The sequence below is a fragment of the Blennius ocellaris genome (genome assembly GCF_963422515.1).
Source record: "Blennius ocellaris genome assembly, chromosome: 2".
NCBI lineage: Eukaryota > Metazoa > Chordata > Actinopteri > Blenniiformes > Blenniidae > Blennius > Blennius ocellaris.
The window spans coordinates 21,769,512-21,797,136 of record NC_137651.1 but is presented as its reverse complement, the minus strand read 5'-3'; the positions used below and the strand labels follow the sequence as shown (position 1 = coordinate 21,797,136).

At 43.3% G+C, this 27,625-nt stretch overlaps 1 protein-coding gene across 1 annotated transcript; it reads left to right on the top strand.

Moving 5' to 3' along the window:
• The first annotated feature begins 1,638 nt into the window (after window positions 1-1,638).
• Window positions 1,639-26,651, top strand: chrd (chordin). Its single transcript, XM_080507116.1, has 21 exons — window positions 1,639-2,055; window positions 7,250-7,353; window positions 7,430-7,556; window positions 10,831-10,983; window positions 12,425-12,527; window positions 12,766-12,853; window positions 13,650-13,791; window positions 14,031-14,162; window positions 15,635-15,717; window positions 18,190-18,337; window positions 19,567-19,673; window positions 20,034-20,313; window positions 20,382-20,623; window positions 20,706-20,819; window positions 21,855-22,046; window positions 22,530-22,623; window positions 22,771-22,827; window positions 22,991-23,094; window positions 23,288-23,551; window positions 24,686-24,779; window positions 25,810-26,651. The coding sequence occupies exons 1-21, from the start codon at window positions 1,905-1,907 to the stop codon at window positions 25,872-25,874; spliced, it is 2,844 nt and encodes a 947-aa protein (XP_080363242.1). The 5' UTR covers window positions 1,639-1,904; the 3' UTR covers window positions 25,875-26,651.
• Window positions 26,652-27,625: the final 974 nt, after the last annotated feature.

The window sequence follows — 27,625 nt, the reverse complement described above, 5'->3', positions numbered from 1 at the left end:
ATTAAGTAGGTCTTCTCAAGGTAGACTTTGAAATCAGCCAAAGGAAACAGTCCGAGGCCTTGAAACAAAAGACAGACGACATGAGGTCTGCAGCATAAATTCACTTTGAGGTATTCCAAATATTTTCATTTGTTTCTGTTAAGTCACTCAGGTCAGAGCTATGATCGCAGTTGGAAAAAAATACGAGTGGCCACGGCAGCAGACACTCACACATTCCTGACTGTACATGATGTGGAGATTCACACTTTCTCCTAAACCAGAGATTTTCCCTTCAGAAGAGTAAAATCCATCTATAAGTTCAACCTTCAGGATTTTGCAGGCAGTGAATACTCGAGCAGAACCCTTCTAAGTTCTGGTCAACCCTTGTAACTTAATTAAAACAAAAAAGAATTTTTTTTTAACTTTACTTATTGAATAAAGTTGAAAATAATCATGTCAGTGATGGTAATTAGGTAATTCAACTTTTTCAATTATAAGTAGAAATAACAGTTGTATGTCCTTAGTTTGAAAAATTCAAAATAGTGTAAATTTGTTTTGGTAAAATGACTACAAACAACAAAAAGCAAGATTTCTGAACACAACTGACTATTCTACTTCTGACTGTTGTTCACCGAATACACAAGTCTGTGAAACTGACTTGAGTTGATTGAACTCAAATAAGTGCAATGTTGCGTTAAGTTATTCAAGTAATTAAAAATAAAGATTACACATTTTAAGTAAGTAAAGAATCACAATCGAAACCAGTTTTCAACTGGATACTTTAATTGGAGCTTTTGTGTTGTTGTGATGACTTAATCTAAAACAAATCTGGACATTTGGTATATTTTTTAAACAACTTAAATGAATCAAATAAACAACTAAACACTCTACAATCCTTAACACAAGCAAAAAGTAATCAGTTTTCTTTTACACTTCCAGGTTAAAACGTGTTGATTCTGACCAGAATTGAAGAAAATGTCAAAAACAACTTGACCCAATTAGTTTAATAATATAACTGACCACAATATGAAACCAGCAGCAGTAATCAATCACCTTAAACTTGGTTCAATTGATAAAGATGATGTTAATTAAAAAGAAAAAAGGCAAAAACAGAAGATTTATTCTGCTTATTTTCATTTAATCAGTTTTGTGCATTTGGGTTTACCACACTGCAAACCGCACCATGAAAACTCAGTCAAAAATCTCATAAAGCTTCTTTATGACCAAACTTTCATAAGTTTCATTGTAAATACAAAATGCAGATGATGAAGGAGGAAAATGTGAGTGTGAACTCTCAGTTTAATAATACCATTTGCGGAGCTAGACCTAATTAGGAGTCGTTCAGTGTTTTTTTTTTTTTTTTTTCTATTTAAACCAAGATATTAATGGTTTCACATCATGGAAATTCTCTCTTTTTTATGGCTGCGTAATTAAAGTTTGGGTCCAACACGAGGCAGAGGTAGAGGAAGAGGCAGCCTCCTTTCCATATCTTAAGGGCTGGTGAATTGATAGGGGCGTTGATTTGTCCCTCCATCACCCACCCCCTCTGCCATCCCCCCCCTCTCTCGCTCTCTCTCTCTCTCTCTCTCTGCGTGGAGCTGTCATGGAAGCGGACTATAAAACGCAGAGGGACGGGACTCTGACAGAGGAGGCTGCTGCTCGTGAGGAGGAGACACTCAGGCTCAGCTGTCTGTGTCCTGCCGTCAACAAACTTCTTCCACATTTTCTCCCGACATTCAGACAAAAAGACCAGAAAAGAAGTTTTTAGTTTTTTTTTTTCGTTTGACTTCGACTTTATGTAACTAAATCACAAGCGACACGACAAAGGACTCGTTACTGGACATTTTTCCCCCCCCTTTCTTTCTTTTTTTTCTTTAAATTCTTTTTTAGTGAGGGGAACTACTTTTGGTGAAAGTTTTGGAGTGATGCTGGGACCGTGCGCGCTGCGCTCGGCGCTGTGCGCGCTGAGCTGCGTGTCGTGGCTCCTGCTGCGCTCCGGCGCGGCGCAGCGCCTTAAGAGCCCCGCTCTGCCCATCCAGTCCGAGCGGGAGCCGCTACCCTCCAAGGGCCTGTCAGGTAACTGCCACCACACCTCTCCTCTCTCGTGTGAGTCTCTCGGTACTTTAACCCTTCAGAATGCACTCGCTTAAAAAAAAAAAAAAAATGTGGGTGAACTTGGAATTTTGAAGCTTAAAGGAGCCAATTACGCAACTGGAACAACTGAATATACTTGTTTTTTGTCTATGTTAAAAGTTATTTGCAGTATAGTTTTCTGTATGCAGTTCAGATCATCGAACATGGCTTTCCTTATCTTTTCAAGATGAATTCAAGAAACTGTGAGTAGGAGATGCTTTACTCAAGTAAACAATCCGAGTGCTCACTTATATGTTCAGAAGGTGTTTTCGTCCATTATTCCACTATTCCTTTCCATTTATAGTCTTTTCAGAAAAGTGAAAAAAAGATATTCAAGTTACTAAATATGGTTTGATGAATGATTTGTTTTTGTTTTTTTAAAGACGTACCTCTATTTTAATCATCAGTCTCATGAAAATGTGTTTGAATTCCATGCACTTGTCACTGTAATAAGGTGGGTATTTGTTTTGGTTTTGTTTTACAGCTGCCAAATTGTGGTGGAAGAAAAAGATTAGTGCTTGAGTGATTTTTAAATTAGTTTATTTGTGGGCACCTGTGTGCTTAAAATAGCAAGAAAGATTCTTCAGTCTACTGACGTGATGGGAATTCTGATTTTAGGAGACTCGTTTCATTTGACTCGGTTCATTGAAAGAGTCGACTCTTTCTATACCCAAATGGTTCCTTGTTTTTTTTATTTTGTTGTTGTTGATTAAGTGACTTTTTTGAGCTAAAGATGCCTAATTTAACCATGTTTATCCTTTGTGTGTGCATTGAGCTACAATTACATTAAATAAGATTTACAAATCTTTGTTTATTGATAATCAACATTATCCTAATATGTTCCCAAATATGCGTACTTGTGTTCATGGATGTAGCAATGTTTGATGAATGTTTATTTTTTATCATTTTGACAACAAGTTCTGAATGCAGATTGACAACAAACTGTCAAGGTGTTCGGCTCTGGCATGAATAATGAGAAAGGCTGTTTTGCAATAATAGGTGCAATTTGAGAGGAAAAACCACGAATTGATTTTTTTTGCCTCATGCAATTATTGTTGGACTCATGTTGGACACCCCGGGTCTGATCTCTAACGTGCGTGGGCCAAAACCAATCCACAAGAGGCTCCAATCCGGCGCTCTTAACCAAACCGACGAGCAAATTGTGGAGATTTCAAAGAAAACACAGTTTTACACAGATTTCTTAAGAGTAGCGGGCACAACACAAATAGCAGCTGAAAGAATGCAACACAGAGCTGAGGTATTGGTAATATTGACATTTTTCATATTCTCTGCGCCACAACAACAGCCAAACCTTTCTCACCTGCAAAGTGAGTCTACTTCTTCTTGACAACTTCTTTTTCATTTCAATGGCGCTTGCATAAATGATAAGGAGTTTACGTCATATCATTGCAAACCAGTGAGCTAAAGTAACTTCCATATCCTTTATCTGTGGTTGTGCAGCATATTGACAAATTATTTGGATCTATCTCTACTATCATTTATTTACTGTTGATTATTGAGTCATTCATTTCACATCAGCTATGTGTACATTCTAAATCTGAAATGTGGCTATTATGAGTGACACCATATTTTAAAAACATGAAATCTGAGCAGGATGTACATGTTGATTCGTTATTGTGATTTCAAGATGCTACTTTAGACCATTAATGTTATTAAAATAACTTTTGAAGTGTGAAACTCACTTAAAGCTATAGTTGTTTTACGGCTATATAATTATTATTTCAGAATTTTGAGCCAAATACAGCCAAAGACCTACAATTTTATGTCTTCTCTGCTTAAAAATGCCTTATTTTTACTGTCTAGATCAGGAGTGTCAAACATAAGACCCGTGGGCCAAAATCGGCCTCCAATTGTAAATGCTGCCCGTCAAACTGCCAAACAAATTGTACAAATGTAAAAAAAAAAAAAAAAAAAAAAAAAGACAGACTTTCAAACAAATATTGTAAAGGATATCGGTGATGCTTCCATGAAAGACAGTGACCTCGTTGTTATTTAAACCAGCCTCAAAGCTGTGCTGTTGGGGTGAGTTTGTAAAAAAAAGAGCATAATGCAAAAGCTATAGAAAAAGTTTTGGGGCCATTTCCATGTTTTTTGCATAAATTAAAAGTGAAGTTATGTTGAGAGTAAAGTAATTTTCAGTAGTAAGTGTTTGCATTTGTACACTCTGCGCCATAACAAAGAAAAACTGTTAAGTTCTATTCTATAAGTTCCAAGAATTTAACAGTTCTTATGATTTTTATCAGTCCGTCTCACACGAGGCAAAATTGGGTTATCTGCTATGTTTGACACCCCTGATGGAGATGTATGCATTGCACAAAATCAAATATTTCATTGACATATTGAACATTGTTACTTGTTTTGTGAGCTCTGTGTCCACTGTGCAAGGTCTGTCAGTTCAGTTTCATCCACGCCATCAGTGGCTGTGACCTCAGTTCAACCTCCACACACTGCACACTGCACACCTGGGTGGATGGCAAAGCTTTAAAAAAAAAAAAAAAAGCTATAAAGACATAAAAATGTAGGGTGAACCCCCCCCCCCCCTGTAATGGCACACAGTTGCCTTAAAATGCTCCTGAGCTCCAGGTCGTTTCATGTGTAAAACCAGCGTCAAACAAGTGAGTCATAACCGCGCTGGATGCCATTTGATTCATGTGTGAAAAGCGGTTTTTACAAGGTAACTGCTGCGGAGTTCAAAACAGTGGGAACTCCATGTCTAACCACTGCCTTCGCTGCTAACGTGTAATTCTGCGCTGGCAACTGTAATCAATCGACTTTCCATTACAAGCATTGGCTCCTCTGAGATGATTTATTTGAGCGGGGACACGAGTGGGGGTGCGGTGGGAGTGGGGTGGGTGGGGTGGGGTGGTGGAGGGGGGAGGCAGCTTTGCTGGCTCCTGTTAAACCCGACTGGGCTGTTTTAACGTGGTGTAGTCACTTTAATAAAACAATAATGCAAACCAGGTTGGCAAAGGCAGCTCTAGGTAAGCTGGCACATACACACACACACACACACACACACACACACACACACACACACACACACACACACACACACACACACACACACACACACACACACACACACACACACACACAGCTGCTCCTGGCCAAAAATAACTATAATGCCGCTGCAGGAACTCTCAGTGTGACAAACACCCAATTATGACAGTAGTATAGTAATAATAACAACACTGAAAGCTATTTTTACCTCCTGTTAACATCAGCATACGGCCCGGTGCCTATATATTAAAACAGGGATGTGTGTTTTTACAGTTGTGGCTTGACTCCAGCGTGCCAGATTTAAAGTGAAACACTAATTTAAGTGAGTGTTTTTAGGGTGTTTGCAGCCACTTTGGGTAAATATCGGATGGTTTTACATGTCTTATAATGAACCGGACTTAATAGAGTTGGACTTTAGGTTGCTGTTGTTGTCAGCTACATGTGAAAGCCGCCTGTCTTATTTACCACTTTATCCAGTTCAGGGGTGCAGGAACTGATCCCAGACAGCTATTGGCAAAGGCAAACTCAGAGAGACATAAAGTCACACACGTTTACACTCACACGCTAATTTAGGCCCCACTTACATAACAACATTTCAGTAAAAAAAACAAAAAAAACCAACTAGTTTTTTCCTTTAATTTCTGAAAAAATGTTGAATCTTCAGTGGCTCTGAGCACTGTTGTCATGTAAACCTCCACGCAGAACGCAACGAAAGTTTTGCGTTTTCATTTGAAATTGTCTAAGCAGGTTCTCAGAATCATCAAATGCAGGTTAATGGACTTTTAGAGGAAATCCACACATGCAGAGGGAGAACTTGCAAACTCCACACAGAAAGGCCTGACCCAGAGTTCCACTACTCCACCATGCATGAGAAATGTTCCACTTTGTCCAATAAATCATGTATATTTAGTCTTTTTTTTTAAACTCCAGGTGGAGCCATATCAGTTCATGCTTATTAGAAGTGAAGTGGCTCCTCTCCCACAGAACCCTGGGTAGCTATGTTACTTGATACTGCAGCTTTTCCACAGATAGTTGGAGCAGATTTGCATGACTGAGTAAGCAAGTGATTACTAAATAGTCTGAGTTCAAAGCAGACTGTGCAGCACGAGACATAATAAATGCAATTCTTAGGGAACTGTATTTGTCTACAAGCATTTTTTTTCCACTTGTTGCACTGATGCACTGATACTTTTAGCTCATTGCCGATACCAAGTACCGGTATTAAATGCTTAAATCACACTCCATATGCAAATGATATCCGAAGGTTCTGCATTGCTGCACATGTCCACACAGTCTCTGCAGGTTGTATCGGGATTGTTTGTGAGTACGACCGGATACCCGGTACTGGTATCGGTACTGGTGCATCCCGAGTTTCCACTGCTCATATCTCGAACATTGTAGCCTCTTGATATTTGATATATATTGATAAATGTATTAATCATCAGAAAGAAAATGTTGTGTTTGTTTATAAAGAGATATTTCTGCAGGAGATGACAGTAATTGAGTTCTTTTCAGGTTCTAAAGCTTTCAGGTTCCAATCTGCTGAGCCAAAATAAGACTGTCCCTTTATTTAGAGTATCCCTGGTAATCATCATTTAACACAACAATTTTCTGCCTTTTGCTTGCCATCATGTAGCATTTTTTGTTTTAAAACTTCTGGTGAATTACTGAAGATTCCTTTATGATGCTTGGCCTTCGTTATGCACATTTCTGGAACCTCTTTGGTGGAAAACTGAGTTTCTCCTCATGCATCATCTCAGCGTTCTCGGAGCGCAGCCTCTGCCACCGTGCAAGCTGGATTTACTTGTTAAATCTGATGCAGTTCATGTAGTTTGTTGTCCCTCACTGCAGTCAATCGCACTTTTTTTCCCCCTCTCTTCCTCTTAAACATCGAAAAACACAGTCAGGCTTCATATCTCCATCTGCCTCAAGAGGATTTTCTTGGCTCCACGAGATTAATTCAAGTATAAATCAAAATGGGCCTCACCTATAATTATGCAATTTTAGCTGAGTTTCTTGGTTTTTGGCGAGAGCAGAGCTGTAATCATAAATGCCAAACAACCCCCCCCCCCAGTGTGTGACCCTGAAGGGATAAGCAGCTGTTTGGTCTCTGCAGGATGCTCGTTCGGAGGTCGATTCTACTCCCTGGATGACTCGTGGCACCCGGACCTCGGGGAGCCATTCGGCGTCATGCACTGCGTCCAGTGCTTCTGTGAGTCGGTAAGTCTCAGCGGTTCATTTGCGTGCGCGTCATCTCCGGTCCGATCAAATCTTGAGTTTTGTGTTTCACTGGCAGCAAAGGGGCCGTCGCGGGAAAGTGCTCGGGAAGGTGAACTGCAGGAACATCAAGCAGGACTGTCCCGATCTGGACTGTGACGATCCCATCCTGCTGCCGGGGAACTGCTGCAAGACTTGCCCTAAAGGTGAGTGTCTGCTCATCGTCTGGTTCTCCCAGCTTTTGGATTATCCTCTGTTTGAAGCCTGGTTTTAAACAACAAATGTTTTCAAGTGAAAATGGAAAAACTTCCCAATGCGTGGAAGGGTGGTAAAACGCAAATTTTCTGAAACGTCGTAACTGCACACGTGCATTACGGCCTCCTGAGTTGCATAGCTCCCAGTCCATAATCCAGCTTGGTGGTCTGTCCATACAAGAGTTCATTCATACTCTTGCCATTGTTGATAATCATAGCATTTTGTTCTCTGCGTGCATTTGTGTGTTTTCATTTAAAAAAAAAACAAAAAACATTTGAAACGTCGTGTAAACAGGGCCTGATTCATGCCTCCTCTCTTATTACTCTCCTTCCGCCACTGTCTCCCTCCTCCGTTGCTCCCACGTCTTTCTTCTTTAGTTTCCCAGTGGGTCAACTAGTTAGCCTTCAAAGCAGCTGTTGGATTCAATGAACTGGTCAATTGATTTTCCATTCATCCGCATCAAATGGGCATTTTCTCTGTGTACCTCCGATCTATTTAGCCCCATTCTCAAATCGCCTCTAAGCTCGTCCGTGCACTGCTGCTTGCACAATTCCTCCTTATTGGGGAGCTCGAGCTCAATCACACTCTCTCACACGCACGCGCACAGGGCGGGTTTTTGCTGCACTGTTATTCAGCACATTGGCTGTTTTTTTTTTTTTTAATACTGTGTGTCTGGTAATGGAATGGAAAGTAAAAGTAAAGCACTGTAGGGACAACACCATGCTGTGTGTGTATGTGTGTGTGCGTGTGCGCATGCTTGCATGTGTGTGTGTGTGTGTGTGTGTATGTGTGTGTGTGTGTGTGTGTGTGTGTTGTGGTCAAGTTTTAAGAGAAAGGTTGAGTGTGTTTGTCTTAGCGTTGGCGCAGCTGCAGCTCGTATGTTTGTGTAAGTGATGGAAAACGGTGTGTGTGTGTGTGTGTGTGTCTGTGTGTGTGTTTGTGTGTTTATATGTGTGTAATGACTGGAGCACCTGAGGATACAGCTTTGCCAAGTGGGGAGAAGTGAGAGTGACACTACCCAGAAGCCTTCCAGCGTGCCCAGTGGAGCAGAGGAGTGAGGCGTAGACCGTGCGATTTGAGATTTCTGTGAGTGTGTGTGTGTGTGTGTGTGTGTGTGTGTGTGTGTGTGTGTGTGTGTGTGTGTGTGTGTGTGTGTGTGTGTGTGTGTGTGTGTGTGTGCGTGCGCGTGTGCGTGTGCGTGTGTATGTGTGTGTGAGTGAATGAGGCACAAAGAAGGAAAGCAGACAGTCCAGCAGAGCTCCTCAGGAAACGGCCTCGTAGAAATAATGTTGGGGTGACTAAGAGGCGCTGTGTGGTTTTCATGTCAGAGGGGCTGAATTTGGCTGAGTGAGCACCGCTGCCTGTGTCACTGCGTAGTGTGTGTGTGTGTGTGTGTGTGTGTGTGTGTGTGTGTGCGTGCGTGTGCGTGCGTGTGTGTGCGTGCGTGCATGTGTGTGTGTGTTTGAGGCCTGCTCATGACATCAGGACATGCTGCAGTTTATGTGGAACAGCGGGTCATTGTTAGGATCGCACGCCAGCGTCGCTCTCAATTCTCCTCCAGCTTCTCAGCTGCCGCGGGGATGACTCGGTTAGTTTACCCCTGGCCGAGAAAAAGAGAGGAGGGGAAAGAAAAAAAAGAGATGGAAAGAAGTAACCGAGAGCTGGTTAATGCCTTTCTTTTGTTTCTTCCTTTTTCCTTTTTCCTCTTTAAAGTTAGAATTGATGCAAGACTCTGCACAGCACAGTGCATTATTTGCAATTCTTGCTGGTTAGTGTTTACTTTTGTGCAATCAGAGAACTCTCTCACAAGCGTCTGACATTGTGGGCTGATGGTCCAAGTCTTATTAAGAGCCCCTCGCTGCAGGAAAAAAAAAAATGAAAAAGTGCAACTTTGGCTTTCACATTGTAATGCAAGTTAATCTGATTGTTCTCTTATTTCAGCTGCAGAACAGACGCCATAGCCAAGCTCATATTAATACACAGTTAAATAAAATGTACAACGGGTGTCTGTTTATACAACAACAGTGCTCAGAGGCACTGAAAACAAAACTTTCTGAAAAAGAGGCTCCCAAGGTGGAACTTTTTGAAAACACTGGAAAATGCATTATTTCTGAAAGTTGTTCTACTCATGTGTGAGTAGATGTAAATAACAACAGCGTTTCAGAAAAGTTGTGTTTTCCTCTGCTTCCACAGAGACGGGCTCGGAACCAGAGCATTTTCAAAAAGAACATTTTGACTCTGAGCATCGTTTTCCTGGGACTCCAGTGTAAACGGGGCTCCAAGATTTGATCACACCCACAACAGCACAAAACACATGTAGAGAATACCTGAACTGGCAAACTGTTTGTTTTGGGCTTTTCCCCCTTGTCATTTAGACCGTTTAAACTTTTCCAACAATAAAAATACTCCTGTGCATTTGTTCGTCGCTGATGATCCAATTAAGAGATCCCATCTTCCTGAACAAACCTACTTGATTACATAACCCTTTTGTCTGAAAGCGTTCAGATGTTAACACTCACGTACTTCACTGTACGACTTGTTTAGTCAAATCAATGAAAACAACTTCACAAGAGTAACTTTCTGTACTCACCAACAGAAGAAATCAGTTAAAACTCGCATTTTCTCCCACCTGAAGCTAGCGTTTAGCTAGAGCTCATGATCTTGCGTAAACTTTCATTAACAGGTCAGTGACATTCTCAGTGTTCGGTTTCTTCTTTGAACTCACAGTAGACATCCGGTTTGTATGTTTGTGTGTTTGGTTTGCGTGTCCTCCGCAGACAGCCGCACAGTACAATACAGAGATGTTTGTCAGATGACATCATGACTGTTTTTCTCCTTATGTTCTGTTCGTCATCGCTATACCAAGCATTTGAATCTAAAAAGTCAGACAAATCCGACCTTTTCAGATCAATTTGTCACAGATCTCGTCTGATCCTTCACGTCTGTACAAACTCTCCTCGCCCTCACTCAGAGAAAACAAACGTTCGAGCTTTGGCTCCATGTGTGCACCAGACCCAGGAAAACACTGAGGCGGCGTGTGTTTTGAAAGGTTCGGGATCGTGCGGTTTATCTCGCCGGGTCCTGACACGATTTCAGCAACAGATAGTAAAAGTCTTTATTAGAAACCATAACAATACCACTGCTCGTGGGTTTTTCTTCCAGATGATAACCTGCAGGCGCTCTGCAGGTATTTCATCTTGTTGAACTACGTCTTTTCTGTTGCAGATGCAGTTGAGAAAAAACAGACCGACGCCATGCTGGACACCTTCGACTATTTCCACGACAAGAGTAAAGAGAAGGAGGGGGACCTCCACAAGTCGTACAATGACAGATCGTATCTGAGTTCTGAGGACCTTGGCCCTACAGAGAGCCGCACTGGTAGGTGATGAGCGCCAACAAACTGCTCCAAGGTTATGAATCCTGAAGTTTCTCTTTTGGAATACTTTTTTAATCGCAATTTCTCAGGTTGATGACACCCTTCAGGCCAATTACTGAGCCAAACAGGCATTCTATATAAAATTTTGGATTGTGACCGAGCTTCCGTTTACATGGAAGCAGCAGAAACATTGAAAATGATGTCGTTTTCCTGTTGGGCCACTAGTGGGTGCTACACACTCATGCGTGGAGGCCCCCATCATTGTTATTGTCCATGTACTCTTGCATCTGTTGCTCTTTCTCAATTTCCATGGACACAAATTTCCATTTTTTGAAGACATAGGCAAGTATGTAAAATTAGGTCTTAAAGGCTCTTTCAAGGCCTGTTTACATGACAATTTCTTTTGATCGTTCACATTTGGCCGGGTGGTTAAAAATGCAATTTCCTGTGTTGTGCCCAGATTTATTACTGCTTTGCACAGACTTAACCCTTTAATCACTGTATTTGTTGACTTCCTCATTTCTTATTGTTTCTTGTGAAGCTGTGGTTTTCAGGGTGTGTGAGGATCGACAGGCAATTAAAAGCCAATGTGCTATCATGCTCGTTACATTAGATTCCACATTTTGAAAGTTAAAGGATTGAATTTGGCTAGTTGTTTGGGATAAAAGCTATTTATTCTTGATTGTGATGGAGCCTTTCTGGACTAGATTGCGTTGACAAACAATTGTATTGATTGATTGATTGATTGATTGATTGATTGATTGATTGATTGATTGATTGATTGATTGATTGATTTAGATTTATTTTGAATATGTAAAATAAACAAATGTGGAAATTAAATATCCACAATATTTCCACATACACATACACATACAGACTCATGGACATACATATCTATACAAATACATATTGAACAATTTCACAAGGAAAAATTATTTTACATTCTACATATTCAAAAATAATATCTGAAATAAAAAAAAAGTCAACATCTCAGAAGAAGAGGCCAAAATAAAGCAGAGTTGTGTCTGATTAAAATTGTGTCAAAGAACAGAAAGAACACTGTCATTTACAAGTACCAATCCCATAGCGCAAAGGCATTAATGTCAAATGATTCATATTTGAGTGTATATGTATCACAGCTCATACACCGCTATCTCATTATCTCAAATTACATGTTTAACGAAATCGCCGGCTCGTCGGAGTCAAAAATGAATCAGCTGTGTCAACAGGATTGTCTAAATTTCGGAGACACGTCAGATTATTGTCAGTTTTTTTTCAATTTGTCTGAAATTCTTGTTTATAGTGATTCATTTCTAGTCACAAAAGCAACAACATAACTGATCCCGAGCAACATTCTGATGTTAAACTCTTTCGTCTCGCTGCTCAGCGAAGCTTCCAGGACTCACATTGCTGTTTCTTTTCCCGTCGCTTTTCGTCCCACAGATTTTGTTGCTGTGTTGACCGGAGTCACGGACTCCAGCGGCGTTGCCAGGGCCCGTTTTGCTCTGACCAGAACCAGCCTGGCCTTCTCCATCACGTACAAGAGGTGAGACGCTCATTGCGACACAGCAAAAGCCGTCTCTTCCTTTGTTTGCTCTATTTCCTCCGACACCCCTGCTTATGCCGTTCTCCTGTTTACCCCAAACACACTCAGACTTGTTTAGAGATTTTTCCATTGTTGGACTGTAATTTGCTTGCGGCTTTGGGTATAATAGAGGAGAAAAGTGGATTGAAATGAATCATAACTGCAAAAAGAAATACAGTTGTGTTTACGTCTTCTCCAGAATGAGCCGGCCCAACAAGATCGTCTTCCTGGACTCGGAGGGAAACGCAGTTTTCGAGCAAAAAGTCCCAAAGGGGCAATCTGACATGGTGAGAGGCTGCAAGGAGAGGAAAACCACCTCCACACGCTTCCGTCGGTGCTGAGCGTGAATGCGCGCCTGCGTGTTTCCTGAGAGAGGAATTAAAGCAGCGAGATGATGAATGCTCTCACCCTTTGACTCCGTCTCTCACACTCTCGACTCCCTCTCCCATAAGTCACCCTGCAATAATAAACGATAAACACACACGGGGCGACACTTCCTCCCCCCCAAAAAAAAAAAATCAGCTGCTGACTTGCTGGCCGGTCGGAGGCGCACCACGCGGGGTTTAATAAAAGGTTCAGTTTTATCCAGATAAATCAGCAAGCTGATATGTTATGTGTGCATCCAGATACTCCCCGAGGTCCCACTCTATTGCTACAGATCATTTCCTGACAACACACACACATTTCCACAGCAGATCTGAACTCCTGCGCAAAGACACAGGAGCCCCTTAACTGCTGGGCCCTGAAATTGCCCTATTATTATTATTATTATTATTATTATTATTATATAAATGTCGAGGTACTTTGGAGAAAACAATCTGGCATCTGTTGTTTAGGAAAGAAGAATTTTTCACACGTATCACCCGGCATCAGGGATTGAGAGTATTGCTAATTATTCCAGGGGTTAACCTGAACTCTTGAATTATTAGTCTCAGGGAGAATATTTTTTTGTTTTTACCCCGGAGTCGTGTGATGCCTTCAGCAGATGTCTTTTTTTTTTTTTTTTTAACCTGTTCTCGCCACATGTTAAAAAATTGGGTTTTCGTAGGCTGCGACTCACATGGTTGTTACTCGCATGTGCAGATCTGCGGGGTGTGGAAGAACGTGGCCAAGCCTCTCCTGCGGCAGCTGCAGGCCGAGCAGATGCACGTCGGCATGAGCACTTCGGCGGGCCGGCGAGAAGAAACCAGGGGGAAGATCATCAAGCACAGGGCCCTGTTTGCTGGTGGGTGCATATTGTAGCTTCCTCGTGGCTCTTCTTTGCCTTTCTGGACATGTGGTTTTGTCTTTACGCAGTACAAAGTAAACTCAATATTTACAAAGCAGGCAGAATTGTGTACGTTCTTGCGTTATCCTGAAAGGCTCCGTCTAGATTAATGCGTCTACAGCGTGCAGTCTTTGTTTACGTGGCAGAAGTCCTGTAAGCAAACGCAGACTAATGACACTAATGTGTCGTTTGTGCAGAGACGTTCAGCTCCATCCTCACGTCGGAGGAGGAGAAGTCGGGCATGGGCGGGATCGCCATGTTGACCATGAGTGACGCAGAGAACAACCTCCACTTTATCCTCCTCCTGCAAGGCCTCATCAAAAGCAAAGGTGAGAAAACACACTGCGGGGAGAGACTGAATGTAAAGGAAGTCTGTTTTTAAGTTTGTTTCACATCAAACTGAATGATGCTTTAATGAAATGTTCTTGAATGGTTTGCATCAGGCTCAGAGCACCCATGGGATTACAGAGATGGCATTTTTACCACCTGACTTCTCATGATCACTCATCAAATTGTTTAAAGGAGTAAAAACTGTGGTGGGAATCATTTAGTAAAGTGCACCATCGTGGGATGCTCTCGGTTCGCCAAACTTGTCATTCCCAACCAACCCACCAATTAATAATTGCAGTAGTTTTGAAATTGTTGAATTTTTGCACATAACAATGCCATTAAAATGCATTGTTATCAAGTACTATGCACCCATCCATCCATCCAACTTCATTCCTGCATAGTCCGTTTGGGGTGGAGGTGGTAGCATATAGAGCAGAGAAGCCCAAGCATCCTTGTCCCGACCGCCGGCCCTCAGGGTTATCAGATGCCCAAACCACCCCAAAGTACAATACATTTTCTATGTGTTGGTTTTGAAAGACTGAACCCACACCTTTTATTACCCACAAAATATCAACTTGTGTCTCAACTTACGTTAAATCGTGTGTTTTCATTAGAGGTTTGTGGTCCCGAGAGGCTGTAGGGACGACTGGTCGGTTGTTTTTTTGGTATTACCACACCTCGTTAATACAAACTGTGAAGGTTTTCTTCACTTGAAAACCATTTCAAATTTCAGAATCATTGCCTGCAGCTATTTTCTTGCAACTGTCTCAACTGAACTCCCCCTCCATCTGCGCTGATGAATTCTCTTCTAATTCAATATAACCAGATAAAATGTTCACGCCTCCTAAAACAACTGGTAGAAACTGAAAGTGTCTAGTATAAAACCAGCTTATCCTGTTTGTTTTGAAGGTGAGTGAGGAGCAATCTCATTGAACTCCAAGTAACGCATTTAAGAGGGAAAGATACAGATTGAAACAAAAAAAGGAATATAACATGGAGGCAAAAATATTAAGATGAGATATTTTAGGAACAATCTTTATTAATTGTATTAATACTTTACAATGTATTGTATATTTTGTATATTGTTTAAAAGCTGGACTTGTAGGTAAATTGATGTACCAGTATAGCAATACATATACTAAAAATCACTTAAAATCTGCTAAAAGTCTTGTCAGAAATGTGTGCCTTAAGCTTTCTTTTAGATATTTCAACATCATGAACACATTAAACAGTGTATTTTTCAGTTACATTGATTAATGGAGCTGTTGCACTGGTTTATCCTGTGATGAGGGGTGTCGGGATACTTAAGGTTCATTAGGAAACCGGTGAGAGAAATTAAACTCTGGTGGGCGACCACAGCCTCCGTAATTAAAGGAGGGGTGTAAGAAAACTGGTGGTTCAGACTAATGAAGAAAAGCCACAAGAGAATGTAAAGGGTTGATGTTAACCAAACTCTCTCATTGTCTCTCAGAGCCTCTTCTGGTGCCCATCCGAGTCCAGCTCATGTACCGACACCACGTCCTGCGAGAGATCCGAGCCAACATCACTTCTCACGTGAGTCAGAGAGAGTGCAGTGAGTCAAGAGACATTCAAGGTCGTCTTGAACTTTAACGGGTGACTGGAGGAGGAACCTTGTTGTTTTCAGCTTGTAACGACACACTCACACGTGTGCGTCCCACCGCCGCCTTTTTTTTCCTCCTCTGGGAGACGGATGTGGTTCCGTCGCCACATCCTCGCCATGTCGCCGCCGCCGCTCTGATCACAGCCAACTGGCCACATATACATGACAAGAAAAGTGGACGGGGTGGGAGAGAGGCGACAAAAAGCAAACGAAAGAGTGCGAGCGGAGGGCCATCCCGCAGGAGACAGATGTGGGCGAGGGATGAGACGCAGAGGACAGAGGGTGCGGGGGGGGGGGGGGGGGGGTGCACACACTCCACACACATGTCAGTGGTTAGTGGTCTGTGGGCTCAGAGGGATGGGGGGGGAGGAAGGGGTGAGTGGTGATGAAAGGCCGGTCTGTTTTTGATTCTGCCAGAAGTCGTGTTGAAGGGCCAATGAGAGAGAGAGACAGAGACAGAGAGACAGAGAGAGAGAGAGAGAGAGAGAGAGAGAGAGAGAGAGAGAGAGAGAGAGAGAGAGAGAGAGAGAGAGAGAGAGTACAAAAACAAGAGGTTAATGCAGTTTGAGCTTGGTGACACAACCGGTCACCTGGAAAGACACCCTGATATCACTTGAAGCCACTGTGTGGTAGAAACATGCATAGAACATGGCATTAACCCTGACCAGGGCATTTGGAAATGTAGACTTTTGTTTCACGCAACAAAGATAGTATAAATGTAATTTAGAACTAATAGAAATTGGTGGTAACTTGTAAAATTCGGTGTACATACATCTTAGTTCTTACCTATAGTTATAAAACATAAAATAAATAGTCGCGTTGGAGTGACGACCACCTAATCTGAGACTGAGTCAAGAAAAAGACCAAGACTTTAAGGGGCCGATATGGAGTCACGACCAGGGCAAGGGCATCCCTAGAACAAGACGAGACCACGACTTTGAGGATCCAAGACCAAGTCGAGACAAAACAAAGACTTAAAAGGGGCTGAAAATGAGTCACGACTTAGACCGGAGCGTCTCAAGACCAAGACAGGACAAGGACTTTAAGAATTCAAGACTGAGTCAAGACCAAGACCAAGGCAACTCCAAGACTTTAAGGAGCCGACACATCATGGGAGATGTGATGTCACAGAAGAGAGAGAGAGAGAGAGAGAGAGAGAGAGAGAGGAGAGAGAGAGAGAGAGAGAGAGACTTTTTTGGAGGTTTGCTCGGCACTCAGACATGATTTAATAAAAAGTCCTCGCACATGTTCCACATTTTTAGTCACAGTTTGCTCGGATGAAGAGGAAATTGAAAGCATTAAAGCTTTTATAATCTTTATTTTAGGGAGTCGGGAGTGTAAGATCTCCCGTGGGGCTGCAGACTCCCGTCTTTATTCAACATCTGCCAGAAGTTGCAACCAACTCCGCTCTCCGAGGACGCACAATAGCAGCACTTTTGCCAAGATATTGTCAGAGCTGCAGAACTATTTATGCCTTGAAAAAAAAAAAAGTGGCAGATTTGGGAGGATGAAAGGAGAACATGTGACGCCGGTGGATTCCGACACTGAAGAGGAGTCTCAACTTTTTTTTTTTGTTACCCCGGCGATGTCGTTCCTCTGAAGACCTCGTATATCCCTTCGCACCTTCCCTCCCTCTTCATTATCCTGCTAAATTCTAAAATTCACCATCCCTCAGTCCAATCCCCCCTCCTCTGTCCATTCCTGCTCTGCTTTGGCTCCTCGCTGTGTAGATTTATGGTACATGTATATTTATATTGAACCGCGGCCCCAGGGTCATAAAAGTAACATTTCTTCAACACTCTCGTACATCTGTCCTATTAATCCCACGTTTCTCAACATCTTCCCGGAGTCTGGCTGGCCAGCTTGAAATGAAAAACTTTTCTCAGTATGAAACGTGTTAAAGCAATGCAAGCCATATTTCTTGCCCCGAGCTCAAGTGCGCGGCCGTGAGAGGAGGCGGGGAGCATTTCAAGCAGCATGTGTTTTTGTGCATCGGCGTCCTCTGTGATTTTTACTGACTCGGTGAAGTCTTCGCGACTGCTGTATTTATTCTATTTGGAGGACATTTCAGCGTCCTGCCGGGATTTGTTTTCCTCTCCGTCGGTCTCTGTTTGGCGCAGAGCGTTGAAAAAATTTCCATTTTTGCTGGAAACAAATCGCCAGTCTGTCCTCGGTTTAAATGAGCTGGGGTTTGGTTGCTCCAGTAACATGTCATTGTTGTACCAACATCAAGTCAACAGGATCTGAATGTGACAATTTCATTCCTGCCATTGAAGGGCCCTTTGTATAAAATCCCTCTGGTGTATTTCACCAGCAAACTTAAGCTTACAGACGAAAGAATAAAAAAAAAAAAAATTCTGTCTGTTTGTTCCCACTTGTAAATGGATCTGTTCCAATCTGTGCAGAATCCCGACTTCGCCGAGGTGCTGACCAACCTGAACAGCCGCGAGCTCTTCTGGCTGTCACGCGGTCAGCTGGAGATCACCGTGGCAACCGAAGGGCAGCCTCCAAAAAAGATCTCGGGCTTCATCACCGGCAGAAAGTCCTGCGACAGTAAGTGATGGCAGCGCGCGGCGGAGGCCGCCTCACCCTCACTCCATCTGCGACTGTTTTTGTCATTCTCCTTTAAAAATACTTGCTCGCTGTTCTTTCAAGTCTTATCGCTGGTGGGAAAGCACATTTATAGACCCTCCATTTGACTCGCTGGCCCACCAACACTGTGTGTGTGTGTGTGTGTGTGTGCAGCAGGAAACATACGAAAGTGGTTTCAGGAATGTCAGACAACCTAATAGTCTGAGGCAGGGGTGTCAAACACATTTTAGTTCAGGGGCCACATACAGCCCATCCCATCTTGAGTGGGATTGACCAGTAAAATAGTGCCACAATAACCTTTAAATTTATACTTTAAAGGTTTTCTTTTTGTGGTGCAGAATATACATGATGATAATGTCTGTATTTTCACAAAACCTAAGGACCTCAGTGTTGTGTTGAGTCCAATACTCTTAAGAAAATTGTTCTATTTAAATATATGTATGCTTTGAAAATTTTACCATTTGCTTGGTGGGTGGGCAAATTGGAGCCTTTCGCGGACCAGTTTTGCGGACCCCTGGTCTAAAGTCTCTGTGCTTTAGAATCCAGAGCGAATTGTCACACATGAAGATATGGAAAAAAAAAAAAAAGAAATAGTAGTGTCTTGTTGTGTAAAATGTTTACACACCCTCCTCGTTTCCCTGCCAAGGTCACAGTCTGCTGGAATCGACGTGCCGGTGTTCCAGCACCATGATTAACAGCTTGACGTTATGTGTGAAGAATTCAAGCCCGACACACTCCTCTCCTTCTCCTTCTCCTTCTCCCCTCCCCTCGTCTCCGTTCCCCCTCATGTCTCGAGCCCATCATGTCTCTGTGTGCAGCCCTGGCCTCATTCCTCCTATGTGTCACTTTCTGCAATTTCTGCCTGCACTTTTCTCAGCTCTGGCTTTCTAAACCGAGGGTTACCTCATCCATTGGGATTAGCTCCTTTTTTTTTTTTTAAACAGAGGCCTCAAGCGCCTCCTGATTAGCAGTTCGATTGAATCCCCTCCACAGCTCTTTCCCAGTGAGTGGATGACAAGACTCCCCTCCTCCTCCAGCCGAGCAGAAAACTCAAACATGACATGAAATCATTTTCTAATCTTGCACGCTGTCGGGGTTTTTTACTCGCGAGCGTCCGCAGGGAGAAGCGATCCTTTCAGATAAGTCCTGTGAGCATGACGGTGATGTGAATTGTTTTCTGTGTGGCCCAGCCATCCAGAGTGTGATGTCCAGTGGCGAGGCATTGACCCCGGGGAAGACGGGGGGTGTGGGATCTGCCGTCTTTAACCTCCACGATAACGGGACTCTGGACTTTCAGGTATGGATCTGCTCAGGCCAGTTATAGCCCACGGGCCTTATGTTTGACACCTCTGTTTTAAATTCATTAATTAAACTGAACATAGAAAGATTGTTTTGTGGAATTCAAGTCCAAAAACAAGTTTCCTGAGCTTTACTACAATCAGATTGGGAGGGTCTGTAAGCAGTATTTTATAATATGTAATTATTAACAAAAATAATTACATAACGATCACTCACTGACTGAACACCCAATCATGCAAACAATGACTGGTCCATATAAAAATCTTGAACAGAAATGTCATGTTGAAGCTCATCTTAAAACACTTCCCCTTTAAGGCAAATACATCCTGAGGTTAAAAAACAAATCCTCCCTCTCTAGATTCAGGTGGCTGGTCTCAGCAGTGACGTCGTGGGCGTCACCATCGAGCTGAAGCCGCGGCGTCGAAACAAGCGCTCCGTCCTGTACGACCTGACTCCGGAGTACAGCAGGACCAGCGGGCAGGCGGTGGGCAGCTGGAGCCGCCTGGAGGCTCGACATATCCACATGCTGCTGCAGAACGAGCTCTTTATCAACGTGGCCACCATGCACAGTCTGGACGGCGAGTTGCGGGGACAGATCAAGGCTCTGCCCTACAGCGGCCTGGAGGCGCCCAGACACGGTATGCAAACATTTGCACGGAATTCAATCAAACAGACCCCTTGTGTGACGCTTGTCTTCCTTCCTCAGAGCTGCCCACCCCCCTCGCCGGCCACTTCGTGTCCCCTCCGGTACGAACCGGTGCCTCCGGCCATGCCTGGGTGTCGCTGGACAAACAGTGCCACCTCCACTATGAGATCGTCGTCTCAGGCCTGAGTAAAACCGACGACGTCACGGTGAACGCACACCTCCACGGGCTGGCGGAGATTGTAGAGCTGGACGACAGCAGCACGCCACACAAGAGGCTGCTGACCGGCTTCTACGGCTCGCAGGTGCTTTAGCATCCACACACAGGAAAATATGAGCGTCCGTGCATGAGCACAAACTCATAGCTTCTCCTCGCCTCTCCTCCAGGCTCATGGTGTGTTGAAGGACATCAGCGGAGACTTACTGACACACCTGGATCAGGGAACGGCCTACATCCAGGTCAGCACCAAGCTGAACCCTCGAGGAGAGATCCGGGGACGGGTATGTCACAAAAATCCAACGCAGCGTCCAAGTTGTGCCTTCGTCACTGAAAATCTGCTGCAATGAACTGATTTAGGTTTTTGTATATAAATGTACCCAAGCTGTCTGTATACTTAAATTGAGCTCCTCGTATTCCTGAGTAGGGCTGTGGTGTCGTACAAATAATATCAAAATATCTCTTTGAGCAGTTTTCTTTCGAGATATTTGTATCTATTTTATCCTTTCCCTTGTTGTCTTCTTTTGTGACTCACACTCATATTTGTCCTTCCAACTGATCCAAGTTACAGGTCACCGACACACTGAGCTGTCCTTAAACGCCTCTCAGAAAGTGCCCTAACTGCTCTCAATCAAGCAGTTAATGCTAAGTAAATAAAATAAAACATCTGAACAGATGCCCGAGCCACCTCAGCTGGCTCCTCTTGATGGGGAGGAGCCGCGGCTCTCCTCCGAGCTCCTCCGTGGTGACTGAGCTCCTCACTCCATCTCAAAGGAGTGCAGACACCGCACCGAACCGCCTGTCAATCTCACGCCCAATTCTTCATGCATTTTATATGTTGCAGAGAAAAATATGAGGTGGATTCTTTTGATATAACCTCTAATTTGCTGGATGTCCAGGTCTCCGATTGCATTAAAGCAAGAGCACAGCAGCACTGCAGTCGTGTTGTCATCGATCCCAGTGATTAGTTTCGGGTCCATTTACCATCACGGCCGCACACTTTCACGCTCAGGTGTGAGCTTTGGTTTAAAGTCAGTTTTATTGGGCTTCGGAGACTCACAAACACAAACTGAGCCTCGCAGGTGTAGTTGTTCACAAGCTTTTTAAGCTGCCAGGTACTAACGAGGAAAACAAACAGAGAACGGAGGGATCCAGCTGTTTTAATAGAAAACAGGTCCAGCACATAAACAGCCATCTGCTTGGGAGCACAGAAACGCTCCATTTAGGAATACTTAACTAGTCAACTTGACACCAGCCTGCCGTCAGTTGGGCCCAACATATTGCTCACATCTTCTTCATCTCCTCTCATGTCCCTGTAGATCCACGTCCCCAACAGCTGTGGCCCCGGGACCAGAGACGAGGCAGAGGAGGCCGAGTTGGACGATCTTTTGGTGAAGGACCCTGAGGAACTGAAGAAAGACCCCAACACGTGCTTCTTTGAGAACCAGCACCAGGCCCATGGCACGCGCTGGACACCCAACTATGACAAGTGTTTCTCCTGCAGCTGCCAGGTGAGGACAAGAGAAAAAGACAGCAACATGCAGGAGACTTTAGATCTTTTTAGTTCCATCCCAATTTCATGTTGGGTGGGCCGGACCGGTAAAATAGTGGCATGATAAACTTTAGGCCCCTGTTTACACAATGTTTCAAGTGAAAATGTGTTTTCATTTCAGAGAAGTTTCCCGTTTACATGGCAACATTTTGAAAACGAGTTGGCGCTGTTTGTTTTTATAACGAAAACACACACACATGCACAGAAAACAAGACCCTATAAACATTAACAGTGGCGAGTGCACAGACATTCGTAAGTACAGGCGACCAATTTGTATTGTTTTTATAAGTGACTCTCAACAATCAATCTACCAAGTCCCAGGAGCAGTTCGTCAGTCAGTTAGTCAGTCAGTCAGTCCACACGTACCTCTGTCAATGGCTCTCTGATCAGTTAGCAACATTAAAGAACCCCTGTGGACTCACTCACTCTGGTCTCACTGTAGAAGCGAACAGTTATCTGCGACCCGGTCATCTGTCCCGTGTTGACCTGCTCCCGAACCATTCAGCCCGAGGATAAGTGCTGCCCCGTTTGTGATGGTGAGATACTTTTTAACATCTGTTAATGTGACTAATATCAAGATCTGCCCATTCCAGTTCCTCTCCTGTGAACACTTTATCCCCTCGGACTAAAAGCCTCTTGTCTATCGAGAAGCTAAAACTGCATTTCCCTTTTTTACTACACAGAGAGGAAGGAGCCCAAGGACATGAAAGCTCCAGAGAAGGTGGAGGAGCATCCTGAAGGTTGAGTCTAGCTCTTCTGTCTCTTTCTTTTCTTTTGAAGGCCTTTGTCATCTCCTGCCACTTCTCAATTTTATTGAATTTCCGCACAGACGTGGAATTCAGCAGAATCCTTCATGGATAATGTGGCTACCTGTCCTCAGTGACCTCTTCCCCCTTCTTCCAGGTTGTTACTTTGAAGGAGACCAGAAGATGCACGCCCCGGGAACCACATGGCATCCCTTTGTTCCTCCCTTTGGCTACATTAAATGTGCCATCTGCACTTGCAAGGTAAACACGTGCCAGTAAACCTCCTCACATATGGTGGGATTCACTTTCCAAATGCTTTAGATGGATCATTTATCGCACATTGGACTGTGGAGAATCTGGATGCCAAAACTTCTCAAACTGAAATTTCTCACCCTTTATGTGGAAAAATACGGAGCTGCTGACTTGCTGCTGACCTGCTTCACCTCACCCACAGGGATCTACAGGAGAGGTTCACTGCGAAAAGGTGATGTGTCCAGTGTTGACCTGCAGTCACCCGGTGAGACGCAATCCCTCCGACTGCTGTAAGGAGTGTCCGGAGGAGGACCGCAGCGCCCCGGGCCTGGAGCACGGCGACATGATGCAGGCCGACAGCCCCAGGCACTGCAAATTTGGCAAGAACTTCTACCAGAACAGCGAGAGCTGGCACCCCTGGGTGCCCGTGGTGGGCGAGATGAGATGCATCAACTGCTGGTGTGACGTAAGTACCAAGAAATTACAACCCAAGTCTTCCTATTGTTTATGACACTAACATCAATATGAGTCCACTTGAAGGAATCCATTAAAAATAGAGGCCAACTAAAAAAAAAAAAAAAAAAAAAAAAAGATCCTGAAATGTGATATTTGTATTACAAGACTGAAGAAATGATTCATAGTTCAGAGGGAGTTCAAGTTGAATTCTTTCAGGATAACACAATGCAAGTTGCTTCGATAAGACTGACCCAGGGCCAGAACGCCAGCAAACAGCCTGCGCTCATATGTGAAATCAAACCACCCCAACGGTCAAACGAGAACAGAGTCACTCAAAAGCAGCTTTTCATTCCCTAATCAGCGTTTTGGTCTCTTTGTTTTGGATTGATCTGATTTTACAGGTGAATCAAGCCACTTTTAGCTCAGTTCAGTTTTTTTAATTTGTTTTTGTGGCTCAGATTATACGAGACGTCTTTAACCAAACAACTACTGAAAGACCCTACAGTTACACCAATCTCAACATAAAGCCAGTTGAAACAGGTGAAATCCATTCAGTTGAAGTATTTCAGGATAATGTCTCAGTTTGCATTCGTTTCCGCAGACTTCAGCATGCACATGTTCACAACTTCATCATCACGGTGTGGCGTCGCCCTCATTCACACGACAACGTTTCAAGTGAAAAGAGAGCGACCCGCTACCAGTATTGGTGAGGATTCTGAACCGCGGATACAGCTGGTGTTTCGGATTAAACCGTAGCCGTCCTGGCGAAGGCTGTGAAACTGCATTTTCATTAAAGTTTTAAATATTCTAACATAAGCTGCTGCTAATGACTTGTGGCAGAAGTCACCAGTTAACAGGGGCACCAGCGGAACCGAAACACTGGACAGTGAGGCACAACCGTAACGATCCACATTTAGTGCACATTTATGAGAATGAACACTATTTAATTTATTATTTGAGCCGATATCCAATGCATGTTTGCTCCCGCATCATATGATTACTTGTGCAATACAGAGAAAACTCATAATCACTTCAACCCACACCGTGGTGGTATGATATTGCTTTCTTTGATCCAGGACCTGGAAGTCAAAGTGTCATAGTTTGCATGTTTTTTTTCACTCATTCGTCATCTTTGTCTCTGCAGCATGGCGTGACCAAGTGTCAGAGGAAGCAGTGTCCCGCACTGACGTGCTCCAACATGACGCGTACAGATGGCTCCTGCTGTCCTGAATGCATCGGTAAGCTGTCAAACACACACACACTATATCCAACAATCTGCACAATTGTGTGATCGCAATCAGTAAAAATCCTTCATGAGATTGCTGTTTCAAAAATTCATGGGCTTGAAGCTACAGGGTGACTTTTGTTGGCGTCAGTCTCTAAAAACGCAAATAAATGCAATTTGTCCATCCATCTTTTCTGCTTGGGGTTGTGGTGGCAGTATGGAGAGCAGAGATGTATGTATGTATTAAAGTATTTGCTTTTTTTTTTTGCTTTTTTTTTTTTACTTAAACTGACCAAAATCACATGATATATCACAAGTTATAGTAGAAAAAAATTCTAAATATTGTGAAATTCTCACTGGATGTCCTCAAAAAGCTTTCAAATCCTGGTGATTGTTTTTTAATTCAAACAGTAATATTTTCTGTTATTTTTCACTTATAACAGGTAGTTTTAAAGAACAACACATTTGGGGAAACCACCGAGTTCCAGGGCAATATGGACTAGGAGTCATAATAATCTGGAGGCAAACATTATTGTTATCGTCCATCCACTCGTACATGTACAGACAAACTATTTACTATGGACACGGTGCGCATGCACAGTAGCAACTTTTTTTTTTCCCTCAAAAAGTTGTATTTTACCCAGTTTCTACAGATGGAGGTGTAATATTTACAAAAAGTCGCATTTTATTGGCCTCCCAGCACCGTTGTCCCGTTAAAGGACTTCCAAAATGCAACAGAAATCTTGTATTTTAACTTAAGAACCCTCAGAATCATTACAATGTCAGATTAAAGGACAAAAGCTTTAGCTCTTTATTATTATGCAATGGAAAAAAAAGAAATTTGGAATTTCTCACTACTGCTGCCTGAAGCACAGAAACAGTATTACTTTTAATTCATGTGCTACACGATTTTTACTCTGAGTGGAAACTTTGCCAGCTTGCAATGATTCATACGTTCCTTTACAGCTGGACATGACAAAAAGAGCTTTTTAGTGTCTATAAAACCTTCGCGTCTTTAATGACGACGTCTCTCCTCTGTGCAGACGTGACAGCGGCCGACGAGCTGACGGTGAAGGCTCCGGACAAAAAGCGAACCTGGAGGCACTGAACCACAGAGCTCCTTCCTCCTGCCCCTCCCACCTCTTCCTCCTTCCTGAGGGACCTGAACCCAGAGCTGCACACTAGGGTCTTCCTCCTCCTCCTCCTCCTCCTCCTCCTCCTCCTCCTCCTCCTCCTCCTCCTCCTCCTCCTCCTCCTCCTCCTCCTCCATCTCCATCCTTTTTCACTCACCCCGTTATCAGCTTCAGGATTGTACCGAGGACAGAAGAGCAGAGACCGGGAGGCCCACGCGGGCCCGATGGAGCCGTCACGGCGACTTCGAGCCGCTCCTCGACGGGACTCTTAATTTGAAATCCGGGCGGATTTCACTGCGCTGCGTGTGGGCGAGGTAGCGCAGGTCAGCGTGCCTTACGACAGGGCTTCTCACGGAAGCGCAGCCAGAGCTACTGCGGGACGCATCGCTGTGCGAATGTGCGCGAGTGCAGGTGTGTGTGTGTGTGTGTGTGTGTGTGTGTGTGTGTGTGTGTGTGTGTGTGTGTGTGTGTGTGTGTGTGTGTGTGTGTGTGTGTGTGTGTGTGTGTGTGTGTGTGAATATTTGTATTTTGGGTTTTGTTTTTTATACGAGCAGTGCAGAGATATCCAGTAAACCTCAAGGGGAGTTTATGTCTTGTCCGGTCTGCAGAGGTGTGAGCCTGTCTTCCATGTCGGTTCTTCCTGGTTTTGTATTGACTTTGATGGGCCATTTGTGAACATGAAGCTGGTTTGTATTTTGTATTTATTAAACGGTGTGGGAAGTAAATAAAAGAGGACACTTGCTGGGAAAGCAGGGGATTCCCGTGATTCTTCTTTTCCACATGAAGCTGTGATCAGAGACGTGACCGGCCACTCTGACCTGACTCCTTCTTTTGTTAACTCTCTCTATTTTTATTGTGTTTTCCATTGTACTTTTTCTTCTATTTAAAGGCTTTTCTCATCACAGTCTTTCTCCCGTGTAGCTCTGTCTCATTTAACCCAGTCCTTCTTTTTCCACATCACCTTTCTTATATTTTATTATTATTCATACCACTTGTTCCATTTGTTGCAGTCCTTTTGTCTTTCACTCTCTACTTTCTGTGGCTTTTACTACTTCAACTTTATTCCTTTTCCTTTTCCTCTTGCTCGCGCTGCTGTTGTCTGTTCTTTATTTTTTATTATTTATTTGCTTTTCTGTTCAGTTTTCTGCTCCCATTTTGATTTTAGTTTTCCTGTTCTTTCTTTGTCTTTCTTTTCTCTCATGTCCTCTTTTCTTCTTTTCCACGCTCCGTTTCTTCTCCTCTCCTTCTCATCTTTTGTCTTTGCTTTTTCTCACTTTACTACTTTTCCTTTCCCCCTCCCTTTCTTTTGCTTTCCTTTCCTTCCTTTCCTTTTCCATCAAGCTTTTCCTTTATTTTTCTGCTCTTTTCTGCTTTTTCTTCCTTTCCATATCCATCCTCTAAATTTATGTAATATGTCATTTTCTGTTTCACACTTTTTTTCCTTTTTATTTAATTTCCTATGTATTCTGTCCTCACTTTTTCTTTCCTATATATTTATTTAATTTCCTTTATGTCATTGCACTTCCTCTTTCTCCCTTCTTTTGTAACTTCCTCTTCATTAATTTCCTTTCCATCCTTCCGCTTCCTTTTATTCCTTTATTTTTTGTCCTTTACCATTATTTCCTTTTCTTACTTGTCCTTCTTTCCTCTAAATACTTTTCCATTCTTTTCTGTCATCCACGGTCTTTACTTTCTGTAATTCCACCTTTTTTCCTTGATTTTCTGT